The sequence below is a fragment of the Motacilla alba genome, chromosome Z (assembly GCF_015832195.1).
Source record: "Motacilla alba alba isolate MOTALB_02 chromosome Z, Motacilla_alba_V1.0_pri, whole genome shotgun sequence".
Classification (NCBI taxonomy): domain Eukaryota; kingdom Metazoa; phylum Chordata; class Aves; order Passeriformes; family Motacillidae; genus Motacilla; species Motacilla alba.
In genome coordinates, this window is record NC_052046.1 from 67,504,762 (window position 1) to 67,519,468 (window position 14,707).

The 14,707-nt window shown below is 39.4% G+C and overlaps 1 protein-coding gene across 1 annotated transcript in view; it reads left to right on the top strand.

The window, feature by feature from the left end:
• The first annotated feature begins 3,163 nt into the window (after nucleotides 1–3,163).
• Nucleotides 3,164–14,707, top strand: part of CAMK4 (calcium/calmodulin dependent protein kinase IV) — a 143,588-nt gene continuing 132,044 nt past the window's right edge. The window contains exon 1 of the mRNA XM_038123944.1: nucleotides 3,164–3,528. Within this exon, the coding sequence (XP_037979872.1) occupies nucleotides 3,353–3,528 (176 nt within the window). The 5' untranslated portion in view covers nucleotides 3,164–3,352. The remainder of the gene's footprint in view (nucleotides 3,529–14,707) is intronic.

The following is a 14,707-nucleotide window of genomic DNA, read 5'->3' on the forward strand; positions in this document are numbered from 1 at the left end:
GAGTGGGAGATGAAAGATGTTACAGAAAATAAAACTTAATGCAAGGCTTTGTATTCAGCAGGGAAAATCAATGACAGGGAAGGGAAGTGAAAGCTTTGGGGATTTGCCTTGATCTCAACTTCTTTGACTTGTATGTGACACGGTTTGAGCGACCTCTGTTTCGGAAGACTTAATCTGCATTACAATTATAGCAGATAAGCATCTGGCCTAGCACAGGTGGAAATGCAGAATCCATACTGGATCATCTTTGTAAAGAAGGAAGCTCTAGTACATGAAAACCACTTTGAGAGAAATATTCCTTAATAGGGATCATATCTGACAATTTGTTTTTCATAGATAACCTTTACTACAATAGCTGTGGACACATTTGTACCTTCAACAAGAAACTGCCGCAGTTTGGCCAGGAAGAAATACCGACCCAAATTTCAGGGGACTAACATAGTGTTCTTTCAAATTATGAGCCCACAAACTGGAAACAACTTATTCAAAACTCAGGAGAGAATTTGGGTTTTTTTTGAGTTCCAACACAAGGCGTAACTGCTAGAATTCTATGAAAATTTCAGAAGTGAAGTTTAAAAAGTTCCTAGCCTACATTTGCCTTTTAATTTAGCCCTCTAAGGTATGTTCTGCTTATACCTGGTGCAGTGATATCTGTCCAAAGGACAAGAACATTCACAAGAGAGGACTACAGCAACCAGGAGGGCAGAAAGATTACTGATCCCACACTTCCACCAAGACACCAGATAACATTTCTGCTTTGGGGCTTAAATTTATGGGTGACAGGCAAGAGGCAGAAGAGGCAGAAAATTGGACATCTCTTGCATGCTTGTTTTGTTCATATAAACTGCTTCCTCCTTGACCTGTCTTTTTTGTTTGAGTTTGTAACCTGGGTTTGTTGCTAGGAAAATTATGATCTTTGTAATATCCATAATAAAATTTGTACATAGTGTGTCACAAATTGATAAATGAAGATTTGTAAGTGTTTTAGTTTCATGTCCAATAATTTTGGTGCAAATCTTCACATGGTTAACATAGACCTGAGTTGGAGCACTGGAGCACTGCACATTTGAAATGCTGTCTTAGGTTTCCATGAGACTGAAAGGCATGTTTTTGCTGGTTAGATGCAGTGTGCAACCTGAAGACTTTCTTTAATTACACATGGACATATTTGGATATCGTGATCTTAATTTTTGAAGGATGTGGACCTTCTGAAGAACGAGGTAGGTCCAGTCAGTTTTTAAGTACAAAGTTGTCAGCATGGTGCAATGCAGCTCACTTTTGAGTCAGTTTCAAAGAAAGTAAAATGCCTTTTCTAGATATACCCCAGTCAAAACAAAAAATTAAAAAATTAAATCCATTTGTGTTATGTCATTTACAAAGGAGTAGCTGAAGGCTCATGGTAACTATATCTAGCTCATTGGAGATATGAACCTGATTGCAGATACCTGGATAGATATAATGGTACTAAAATAATTTCTTCAAAAACCCCACCAGAACAGAATTATACATGCCCTTTGCCTTGCAGAATACATTAGAAATTTGACTAAAAATACAATGTGGAAAACCACTGTCTTCTAATTGTGCTGATTTGCCATTTTGTGTGTGTCTGATTATCTTCATCAGTGACCATTTCTTCTCCCAGGAGGTGTTGTTAACAAATAAGATGAAAAAGTGTCACCTATCAGCCAAACACTTCTGGAGAAAAGCTCTGTATGCACCAGCAGAGACAGAGCAAGCTGGGGGGTTGAAAGAGGGCATGAGCAGCAGTGGAAAAGCTGCCTGGTGCTCTGGTGCTGATATCAGTCCTGTAACTGTGGGTGCTCTGGGCATGACATTCATCTCAAAGGAAATTTGGAGTTGATGTCAAACTGTATTTGATGTAACTTGGTTTTCTAATCAGGACTTTGGGTTACTTTTTCCTGAGTTCCAAATATGCATTTGAAAATGATAAAATCTCAAATTACAGTGGGGTCTACATTTTAATTTTATAATGGCAATAACTTGAGGCGAAAATGTTTTATCTCTCTTTTATCTATTTCATTTATCTCTCATCCTTTCCCACTACTAACAAAGACTAGTTTAGGATATACTTCTTCTATTATCTCGTTACTCAGAGAGAAGCACTTCTTTGTTAAGATCTTTGAGAAATTAAGAGGTTCAGAATTAAGATTAATTGCCACATCAGGTTACAGTAAGGAACTTGTGGAACAGTAAGAGACAGACTTGTTTATGAGGGGAAACAAATAATTTTGGAAAACACCAATACACCTGAATCAGCAAAACATTGAACAGGATACTGTGCTTTATTTGAGGAAGAAATACGATGTTTAAAAAACAGACCAGTGAATTGTGGTTGAAAATTAGAGGACAATACTTTGTCCCTTCTGCTGTGCAGATTTGCACATGGTCCATTTTACCTCCTGCCTGTGCTGGCATGGCAGTGTGAGTGGGTGTAACAGCACAGAGAGGATGTGAGTGGGATTGATCTGGCACACTATGCATGCGAGGCACACACAACTGCTGCTGTTTTATTTTGCCACTACACCAACAGAAACGACCCTTCTATAGATGTTTCTGGCTAAGGATTTTGCAGTCGGGGACGTAGCATGCTTTAGTATAATTCGCATGCATTTCATAACCTGCAGATTTCATAACCTGTTAAAGAGTGGCATTGCAGCAAAGCGATTTTATTTCTCTATGGCTCCTTTTGGTTCTCTGGTGGGAAGAGAAGATGTGATTTGAGAATTTTTATAGTCATGTTCGAGAATTTGTCAGTCTCTTTCTTTCCCACTGCTGTTTGCCTCGCTCAGCCTCAGCCCCCACACCCTCCTCGCCAAATTCACGGCAGAATTCCTGAACTCCCGCTCGGAAACTGGCAAAACGCTGCGGCATGGCGGGCCGGCGCCCACCGCGCTACGGGCTGCGCATCCTGCCCGGCCCGGCCGCACACCGCCCGCGGGTCGGGATGCGATTTCTCCCCCCGTGCGGTCGTCCCCCCGCGGGGCCGTGTACCGCTCCCGGTGCCGGTGAACTCGCGGTGCTCCCGCTGCCCCGGGCCGGCCCCGGGGGCCTCTCGCGGCAGGCGCGGAGATGGAGCGGGGCGGGGGGCGATGGAGGTGCATCCCCCCGCCCCGGCCCCGCCCCGCCGGGCTGGGGACCCGCCACCGCCGCCTCCCCAGGGCGGCGCGGGGGGAAGGAGGAGGAGGGAAGAGGGAGGGGAGAGCGAGGGAGGGAAGGAAATAAGTAAGGAAGGAGAGAAAGAGGGAGGGAGGCGAGGTGTAGCCGCCGCCTTGTCGCTCTCCGTTCTGCAGCCGGCGCGGAGGAGAGGACAGCCCCCGGCAGGCGTCCCGGCATGCTGAAAGTCACCATGCCCTCCTCATCCTCATCCTCTTCGTCCTCCTCATCCTCCTCCTCCTCTGGCTCCTCGGCCGCCAGCCGCCCCGGCTCCGCCGCGCCTGACTACTGGATCGATGGCTCCAACAAGGACACCCTGGCTCACTACTTCGAGCTGGAGTCCGAGCTGGGACGGTGAGGCGGCGCCGGGCCGGGCCGGGTGGGCAGGGGGCGGCCGGGGTTGGGTGTCCCTGCCCGCGTCGCTATGGCCAGAGCGGCAAAACTTTGGCGTGCGTGAGCGGCAGCGGGAGACCGTGCGGCTTTCTCCAGGGGCAGGCTTTCGAAGGAAAAATCGCAACTCCCCGGGAGCCGAGCCGAGAAATCCCCGGGTGAAGGGAATATTTTTGGTAGGAGGCATCTCTCCGCTCGGCGGACGCTGGCCCGAGCGGACGGCTTTTAGGCAGGGTACCTGTGTGCTGCCAGTCCCCGTGCGCTGTCGGCTGAAGGGTGGGCATCACTCCGGGAGCGCCGAAACGCCGCCTCATTCACGGCATCCCTTCACACCAGACCTTCCGCCGTTCTCTCCATTAGCGGAGCCCTGCGCTGACAAAACTCCCACCCGAGACAGGATTCCCTGAATAGGCCTCTGCAAGCAGGGTCCTTCCCATCGGGGTGCAGTGTAGGCGAGGGAGCTGCTGCATCTTCGTTCATTAATTTTTGCACTACTGCTCTGGTGATGGTCCTGCCCAGCAACTTAAAGGTCCCAAGTGTTCAGGTTCTTAACAACTGAAGTCTGGTGTAAAAACGCTATATCTGACGTGCAATTTTTGCCCTCTTAATGCATTTGTTAGTTCATGTTGAATTTGCAGGTAGTAAATAATGTTTAAAAAGTGGAAAATTACAGGGTTTTTGAAGTTCACAGTTAATGACTACAATGTGTAAGTCAGTAGGTAGCAAACAACAATTGTTAGTGTTGCCAATGATAGAGCATTAAAACTCCCTAATAAATTTGGGAAATTTGTAGATAATAACATGGTTGCCTTGGTAGAATACTTTTTCTAGAAAGAACATGCAATGAAAGTTATTGCTACAAAGCATACCTGTGCTTCCTGTACCTTAACTGATAGGGGTAGGAAAGGTGATAGAAATACAGTATAGCATAATTCTTTACTTTCTCCCTAGGTCTTATGCATCTGCAGCTACTTCCCCCCTCCCCCCCCACTATTGCTGCTATTCCTAGCCAGATTTAGTAGCTATAATTTTATGTATGCTTATCATATTTATATTTGACTTCACTGTACCCCTGTGCAGAAGCATAAAAATATAAAGCAGGAAATATTGCTGTGTTGGCTGTGTGGCTAGAGTCAACAAAAAAGGAAACCAAACAAAATGCTGGTGAATTACAGCAGTTGATAACCAACCCTGTCACCTGGATTAGTAGTCTTTTCTGGGGTCTTGTCTAGAATCCTCCCACCATTTGTGATAGTGACTGTGGGCTTTGCTTAAGTGTGATAGGTATTGGTGATATATCTTGGGTTTGTTGCATAAGGAAGGGTTTTTAACATGTGAAATCTCCAGATTTTGATAGGAAGAGTTAATGCCTGTAAAATTACCAGGGTAAAGATGAGATGCAATGGATTTTTCTAACTTGCAAGGTGAGAGAGTAAACGCTGAAACATTAACAAAAGGTTTGAATATGGAAGATAACCACACCCAAGCAGTATAGAGATGTGAGCCATTACATCTACTCTGTTCCTCGGTAGAGCTAAGAAGTATAAACCAAAACCAAAAACTATACAGGAGAAAACAACCATCTTAATCAAAGATCAAGAGGTAGAGAAGGGACAGAAGAACTTGGAGGGGTACATACTTTGAGAGAAAATTTCTCTAATGGGTATGGCAATGAGATCTTGGTCCTTAGGCCAGTTTTGAGATCTTTTCAGAGCCAGCATCCAGAGTGCTGATGGTTGTCTCAGAACCCCTCTGATAGGTGTATCTTGGCAAATCTATAAAGAAGATCCAACAATCCCTCTTGGTTCCCAAGTGCAATATAAAAGTGTATTGCTTTGTCTTGGTAACCCTCTCTCCAAACTTTCAGTTTTGGATATGGTTTTGAGTATGTCTACAGAAACAAAATTATTCATTGCTTAGTTAGGTTAGTGTTGGGGAAAAAGTGTCAGGTGAGGCTGAATAATGTGGCTATGTGATCCCTTTAGATGCAGTAAATAAAGTAATATACTGAAGTAACCAATGGAAAGCTTTGTCCTAAATTATCTTTAGCAAATACAGGGATTGAAAGATGTCTTTTGGCAGCCTCCAAAGACCTGTATTTGGACAGCTGTGGCCAAAAATGGGAATTTCCATTTGGAAGGAGTGCTCCTTATGCAAAGTACATTTGACATATCCCTAAGACGTTTTACTCTGTAACTCTTGCTTGCATGACTAGCTAAGGAGTCATGGAAGAAGAGGGAGGTGATCCTTTAGAAAGAATGATAACATGCCTTTAAGCTTAGGTGGGAGTGAACAGTTGTTTTTAAACAGTGGAGTTTCATCAGTTTCATCAGTTCCCGTGTCTGAGCTCCTCAACATGTTCATAGATAGAGGGGTTTAACAGAAATATTTGCTGGTTTTCATAAATTGTCAAGGGTTTAAAGGTAGTATTGCCTATGAAGAATTAGAGAAAGAAACAACTTACTCTACTGTTGGGGCAATTAAATGTCAGATGAAGTTTAGTTTGGAGAAATAACATGGCATGGATGGAACATCTCATTAGATGTGCTTGTTGGCTGTTTTTTTTTTTTTTTTCTTTCATGCAGGCTGTTGGGGGTATCTGCCAAAAAATGGGGTATCCAGTCAAAACTCAATGATAGGAGGTAAGGCCACTTTAGCGCAGTGTACTGGAAGTCCTGGCTATGGATACTGTGGATGCTAAGGGATTACATGGACTTAATGGGCAACTAGGCAAGTTTACATGCAGGAAATCCACTAAGACTGATTAAACATGAAGATGCTAACTATTGAACTGTAAGTTCTTGAGAGTTTTGAGGGTAATCTCTGGCAGTGTTGACAGGAGTTTGCTCTATTCTTACATTCTTCTTGAGGCATCTGTGTTTGGCCACTGTTCGTACTCTGGGCTAGATAGACCTTTTTTCTCATTCTTTTATTCTGTTTTTGTGTTCCACTGATGCCCTGATTAGTTCACCTTCCTCTTACTCCATTTTTTACAAGGGTTTTTGTGTATAAGTGGAGCTCAAAATACTGTAATGTGAAATTTTGTGCTTTTCTTTAAAAAATGGCTTTCTTTTGCAGGTTGCAAGTGTTGATGTAGAGTTTGGAATTTTGTTCTGAGTGTATTTTATCTGAAAGCTTGTTTTCCACACTCCCTTGGAAAAAGATATTGAAAATGTTGTACTGTAAACTTGTATTTCCTTAAGGACTAAAACCTTTTGTTAGCCTTATATAACCCTTGCTGTATCTTTTGGTACAGAGTTTCTGAATTCAGGACTGGTCTAAATATGGTATTTAAATGAAGAAGAATTTCAGTAATGATTTTTTTGATGCTCAGCGATATTACCAGAAATGAAAATTTTCTTTGTTGGAATTTTACTTGACAGGCATCCTCTTTGCCTAACTAACTACATAACTATCTGAGTTGAAACTGTCTAATGTTGCTATTGTAGGCAGATTGCAAATCTATTAAATGGTCAAAAGCAGATGAAAGTATTTCAAATCAAATCCCTTGGGCTTTCTTTCTTCCAAGGTTACCTTTTTCTGCCTGGGCAATCTTTCAGCTGTGTGATCCTTGCTGAAGACTGAGACTGAAAGGCTCTCAGTACTTGGCAACTTAGCTTGGACTGACAGTGTGAGCTGAATCATAGGTGGTTTATGTCCTTGAGTTTTTAGCACAGAGAAAGTTTAAATCTAATGTACAGTTTGAACTCAAGATTTCAGTGTGCAGAATGACGTCTTACTCTGTCAATCCTATTTATGAAAGCTGTCATCCGAACATGTACTTTTGTAATGACAGAAGTAGATTAAATCAGCTAACTTCTTTCTTAGCTGATTTAAGTAACAAAGCAAAAACTTCTTTGTCAAGATGATAAAAGCATTATTTTATAGAAATGGATTGGTTTTGCACATGATGCTTGAAAGTTCAAACAGTTTTTGCTTTGAAAGCATGCCAATTATTTTCCCGTCCATCCCTTCATTAAAAAAAAAAGGTTCCTTTTTCTGTTCATCTCAAGAGTAATTTGTTTTACAGACTCTTTGCCCTGTTTATTTTGAAAAGTCATTTTTTCAAGATGCTTTAGGGTGCATTTAAATTAGGTCTGTCCCTCCTTCTTAACACTCTTGCTCACTTTCTTGTGACTTTTTTTTTTTTTAGTGGACCTGAAGATTTTCCAAAGTGATGCAGGGATACAACTGGCAGGCAGCAACGTGTCTGTGGTGGTAGCTGTCAGACTGTGAGAGCATGGAGTCCTTTTAGGAATCATGATTAGAATTATCTTTGAGCAGAAACTGCCCGTGTAAATGTGCCTGTGCCACAAACTGTAACTTGCTTGTTACCCTCACACCTTCAGACAAGCAGGAAGCATTTTCCCTCTGACAGTTCCTGCCCATAGGAGAGGCTGTTGAAGAAGTGGGCATGTCTGATGCCTCATTTGGGAACCTTCTTGTGGTTAGACCTTGCTTTGAGGTAGGAGGATAGGAGACAGGGTGGGCAGGGTGAAGTTTCTGACTTGGGTACCAGAAACCAGAACTTGCAGTAAATAGCCCAGGCTTTGACAATTAAAATTCTTTACTCAGTGCAGGGAGTGATTTTTCTCCCAGTTTTGTCTGGTTCAGTTCAACAACTGGTTGATTCAGAAGTAAAAAGCTGTGTTGAAAAAGCAGTAAAAGAAAATTTACTATTCCATAAATAATACCTGAAATGAATAGGTGATCAATTCTGTGTAAATTTGACAGCTTTCTCATAGTTATAAAAAGAGCTATTAATAATGAAACATTATGATAGAGAACAGTTATTTCTTGATTTTCAAGGGTTTTTTTTCTGTCAGCCACCATGCATATATGTCACTCATTTAGATAATGTTTTCTAATTTGAAAAATTATATTTCTAGTGGAGAAAATGAATAGCTCTTGAAGTAAGTACTCTTAAGGATACTGAAAAAGTTTTTTACACGGATTGGTTTTAGGAGTGATAGTCATATAATTTGTGTTAGTACAAGAATTGTCATGCTTGTAAAACATCACATTGAACTGCAAGAGGTAAGATCTAACAAAGTCATTCTTTTAGCATATTATAGAGAGAATCATAGAATATCTTGGATTGGAAGGATTATTAAATTGGAAGGATTATTGAAGTCCAAGTCTTGCTGAAGAGAGAAAATCTGAAATCAAATAAGTATTTTCAAGAGCAATTGAAAGAGAGTGGTTGTGGAATAAGCCTGTGTGATTCTGGGTGGACAGCAGATAAATTGGCTGAAGTTCTGTGGTATCAGAAGCATATTATGTGTTCATTCCACTGAATATCTTTTTGTGTGTGCAAGTGTGCACACTGTTGTGTAAGGGAATGTAATGGACGCAGTTTCATAGGCAGAATTTTTCCACAAAGAGATGTTTAAATGCTTGCTCACATAGTAATAGCCACATTTAAAAAGACCACCAGTTATGAAAAAATCAGTGAAAAAATATTCAGCAGTTTGCAGTAGCCTGTGCCTCATCTGTGGAAGTTCAAGTGCTTGCTAGAAAAGGCTAACTGTCCTCTTCAGTCACTAGGATGAAAAAAGTTTTATTTTCCTGAATATTGTCTAAAAAATTCAATAAGGAAATTTAAAAAAAATTAGTCATTCCCAGCCCTTATTTTGTTTGAAGTGTAACAAATTGAGCCAGCTTTATTGCAGTAGATGAGAACAATTCTTCTGTAGTCTTCTGCTATCCACAATATTGACTGGGCTTTGGGAAAGCAATCTTCTGACCTGCACGTTGTGTGGAAAAACCTGAAGAGATTTGAATATTATTTTCATCTATATATATACAATATGAATGAGCCATTAGTAGGAGTTCAGATAGTATAACAATATATAACATGTACTTCCTTGTGCTTTCAAAATGAAGCAGAATTTAAATATAGAAACTTGCATATTTATTTGCTCCTTGCTTCTTAGGCATCCTTACCATATTTCCTCTGTTCACAAAAAGCAAGCCTTTATTATCTGAACAATCAGTAATTTCACAAGGAATATTCTTTTTCCAGTACAGGGATGATAATTTTGAGGAAGAGAAACCATTTATTTCCAAATGTTGATGCTGCTTTTTGTTCTTGGTTTGTCTAATGTCTTTCTGTACTTCCATTAAAAAAAAAAAAAAAGGCAATAATGACATATTTTACAACCATTCACTAATAATTGTCTTACATTTTGGTGTTAGTGATGCTTTATTTGGCCTTGCATTGTCAAGGTCATTACTATCATAGGTTACTCCCTGTTAAAACACATGGACAATTGGGGCCCATCAATATTTGCATCTCTTGGCCCATGAATAGACTGACAAGGTGTTATTTTACTACTTAAGAGTTTTACTCCAAAGTAATTCTAAATTAGGAGACCCTGTAACAATATAACTTTGCAAGTGATCACTCAATGCGTAGCAACTAAAGATTTTGAATTTGAATTTGATCTTCAGGGAACAAGAGGAGAGAATCCACCAAAGTGGATTTACTTCATACACGATAAATGGCTTGAACAACATGGTGCTGTAGATTATAAGTTTGCCTCCTTTCATTTATGTGGTTGTCTGTGCTAGAGATAAAGGACCATAAAATGTAATAGAGAAGGAAATGGGAGCCCTCCTGAGGAACAAAAATAATTATAAAACATGCTGCCCTTTGACAGTTTACTATCTATATACCATGGCATTTTGTGGGGGATAACATAAAAGCAAGTCCAAGAATCATAATTCACAGCCTGAAAAACAAAACAATAAATTTTATGCCCTTTAACAAATGTATAGTCCATGTTCCAATGCGTACCTTGCTGTGAGCATCCATATGCCACAGATAAGATGCCAGAACTCCAACTTTATCTCAGAACTGATGTCATCTCTACAGTCCTTTTTCTCAGACCCTCCTCTCCAGAGACATGTGATGCATCTCTCCTCTGGCCTTTCTCCAGGCATTGTTAAGAAAAATCAAAAACATCTTTCTTGGATTTAAGGGATAGCTGTTAATTCTTAAACACATATATGTGTTCCTATCCATACCTTTCCCCACAATAATTTTTCCTTCTTGCAAATATTCATTTTTTTCTCTCGATTGAGATGATTATGAACACACCAGTATGTTTACTTATTTTCAGTCTTTTGATCTTTAAAGCATATCCATGTCTACCAGGTTCACTGCCTTTGGGTACTGATATTGCACCTTATATAGTCAGTTTAGTGTGATTTCATTAATGAAGACAACCCTGATTGCACCACGGACTTTAACAGAATGGAATGAAATTAAAATTTTTCAACAAATGCCTTGTTTTTATCTTTTTTGTGTTGAGGTTACGTGGAGGGACAGTCAATCAGATCAGCTGCCACTGGTATTATCTTCAAGTACTTCTGAAATAATGTTAACATTGATTTTCTCTAAATAGTCCTTGTTAACAGAGTCACACTGACAGTGCCAAAGGATGTGGTATGTGATTTTATTTTGTACTCAGCTGTAAAAAAATTAAACACACCATGTTGAAATGATTGGACTTCTGTACCCTTCTATGGAAGGCTGGACAGAAATTGTGCAGATTTCATTTGATAATAAGATCTTAACTATTATATTTATTGGTGATTGATTGTTTGAATTTTATTCAAACTTGAGGATATATCTCTTTCAGATTCTCTCTAAATACAAGACAATGTTTGCTGTTTTCTGATGTATTAGGTGTCCTGCACCAGCCTGAAGTTGTGGATCAACTAGAGTATTTTAAGAACATGCTTTGGACCAGAAAAAAATGCAATGCTTTTGACACACTTTGATTGTTTTCTATGAATGTGATGGTATTACATAGTTTTAGATTTTTGCTGAGAAAATTGATGTTTTGGTAAGGCTTATAAAGCCCTGAGAGAGTCTGCCATGGATGAGTGCAGATTTTTTTTTTTAATTGTATTTTTTTAACTTTTGGACATAATTTCTAGTTTAATGAACCACAGTTCTGGTCTGATGTACAGTGCTTTACAGATGTTTGGGGTTTTGTCTTCCTGATGGAGAATGTGTTTGTCAGCTTCCTGTGTTGTGCAATAATGATTTGTTAAAACTGAATTCAGCGCATACTGAGAACTCCAACATCATTGTCATGGTCTGTGCTTGGAGAGCTGTAGGAGACACATACATGAATGATTTTAGCTGCCTGCTTTGAGTGATCCTTCTTTCTATGTTCTCTTCAAATCCTCATGATTTTCTGGCTGACTAGCTTAGTAAAATTAAAAATGAAAGGGTTTACAGCTGATTTTGTAATGGGAAGCAACACTTTAAGGCGTAGGTACTGATGACCCCTTAGGAAATGACTGATGACATTGTTTAATGACTTTAGGCTCCAAGTGATCAGAGGAAGAAACCTAATAAAGGTGGGGTTTTTCCCTTCTCCCTCTCACCCGTCTGTTTTTTCCTGGGGATTCTTTGCAGCCTTTTCAATCAATGCTGCAAATGCTTGTGGAGCATACTGTTCAGTGGTCTGCTAGCTAACTGTCAGAGGATTAACTTGAGTTGAAAGAGGAAGGCAAATTGTAGTCTTAAAAACTGCTACTAAAACAACAAGTAACTGGTAATATTGGAGCAACACGTATGATGCTGAAAAGGCAATAATAAATTTTGTTTGGTGCAGGGAGGAGGAAGACTGGTATCTTAGTCTCCCTTCACAGCATTTTAATTAAAGAATGTCTTAATTGTAAACAAGAACAGACTTTAGTAGTTAAAATTAGCAACTGATAAATTCTAAGTAAGGTCAGTAATCAATTCCAAATGGGGTCAATATGTAGTGGAAAATCTGCAATGAAAGAGACCCTAAAATTCACGAGTAGTTTTTATTTCTCTGTTTCCTAGGTGTGAAACCCATCTCCATCTCTGTATTACCTCCATAATAAATATGCATGTAAATTATTTTTTGAGTTTAAATTAAAATCCCATATTTCTTCATAATTTATATTATAAGTCTTCAAAAGTAGGTAAAGCAGGAATAAAACTGAGTGAAAAGGGCAGTTTTATTCATTACTATAAAAGTTGTTCAGAGATTAGATTTGATTGGCAGTAGCATAAAGAAAATATTCTTTTCAGAGAATCATTAATTTCAAATGAGAAGAAACCCCTTGGTCACCTTCTCCTTAACACAATGGTATCATGTTTGCCATTCGAGTTTTCAGGTTGTCTAGTTATAGTACACTAGCTCATGTTAATGTACCATGATTTCAAATCGTTTGATCCATACTAGGCTATTTTTATTGTTCATGCCACACTTACATAGTAGAAGAAAAATCAAAAATGTTTTAACCTCTTCACATTCTTTTCCCTGCATGACTTCAGAAAAGATGAAATGTCATTTGTGATGGAAAAATCATATTAGATATATTTCCCTTGCAAATAACTGTCTAAATTAGGACTGGTGAAATTTATTCTTCATATAAATAGTCCTCCAAATCTTACTTTCTTTCTCTTGTCAGTCTCTATTCTGTGAACTGATTATGTTTGCTATTTGTGAATTAGCACAATATGAACCAGATAGCCTGTTTAAGTAATTTGCCATGGTGTTTCTTATGAATCATGTGTCTTAACTGTATTAAATACCTAGTAATACCATTTTACTGTGTTTTGCTCTAAGTCACAGCTAAGATAGAATAATGATTAACAAGATGTGTTAGTCACCCACAATGGCATGTGACCATTAGCAGACCATATGTAATTCTTTAGAACCATACCTGTTAAAGCTTGTTTTATCCACATATTCTTATCTTTGCAATAGTTAATTATCATATTTGAGGACTCTGGAATTTTCATCCCATGATAAATTTCAATATTTTGGCATTTCTGTTTGTTTTGAGTTAGAATGAGTAATTGAAGTACTTACGCATTGTGCATAAGGGACAGTTTCACACCATGGAATTATTCAATAATTTTGAATTAAAATTTACAAATCTTTTCACATTTTGTGTTTTGTGTTCATTAGAGACATTCTTCACTCAAAGTAACCAGATTGCAAGTCTGAAGTAAGTTAATACCTTGTGTGATCGTGCCTTGTGAGGGTTCTGATTCAGGTCCCTCTTAACAGTTTTTGTCTTCTGTCTTTGGTTCTTGCTTGGACTGTGTTCTACAAGCTACACCAAAAGTGGTGCAGCTTTCATGTGATTTATTTCCGTGCTGGAACATAGACAGGTTACAGAAGCTCTGTTTGTCTACTTCCTCCAGTTACAAAATTCTCAGACTTTTCTAATACGAACAATAAACATTATTGAATGGGATGACATGGGGTCACATTTGCCTTTTTTTACAACTGCTGTCTTGGTGGCTTATAGCTGTCTGGTAGTTTGTTGCCCAAACTGTTATGTTTTCCATTTTCCTTCTCTGCAATTGATGAGATTTTATAGTGGCGTTCTTGTTATTTGTCTGTACTTTGTGACTGTGCAGTTAATGCAGCTAAATTTTTTCCCTTTTCTCTGAATCCTACTCCCCAGGTAGTAAGTACAGGCTTTTTCTTTCTGTTATTATAGCTCTCTGATGCACTGCCAGTGCCTCCCCACCTTTATCATCAGCAAACTGAATCAGTATACTCCAACGTTCATGGCAAAGGAGATAATTCAAATATTAAATAAGATGTAGAACCAACCAAAGGCATAGTGCTCAAACGTGCATGCCAGATAAAAGCGAAAACACTGAAGTAGTAGGCAATGTGTTTTTGGCAAGTTTTGGTGAAGGTTAGATACAAAGGCAAAGAGACTGAGACTGAGAAACAAAATCCTAAAAGCAAATGGCAAATAAAAGTGTTCCCCTCTATACCATTATTCCACTCCAACTGAAACTGAAACAAATTAGAATTCTTGCAGTATTGCCTATACCTAGGATGAATCTCTTATTTTCCTTTGGTGATTCCTAGCTCCTTTAGCTAAGAGAGTCTATACTCACCTTCCCCCTCCCTAGCTCCCAGTGCCTTCTCTAGAAAGAGAAAACACTCAAATGCACTCTCAATCATCTTTACGCAAAGAGGAAAAAATAATCTCCACGTATTTAATGGGCACAACTTCAGAAGCTGCAAAATTGGTCATTCTACACCTGTCTTCTTGTGATGAGTGCCAAATAATATAATTGGTGGGCTAGTCAGGAAGCTGACAGAAATCTTGATTTTTC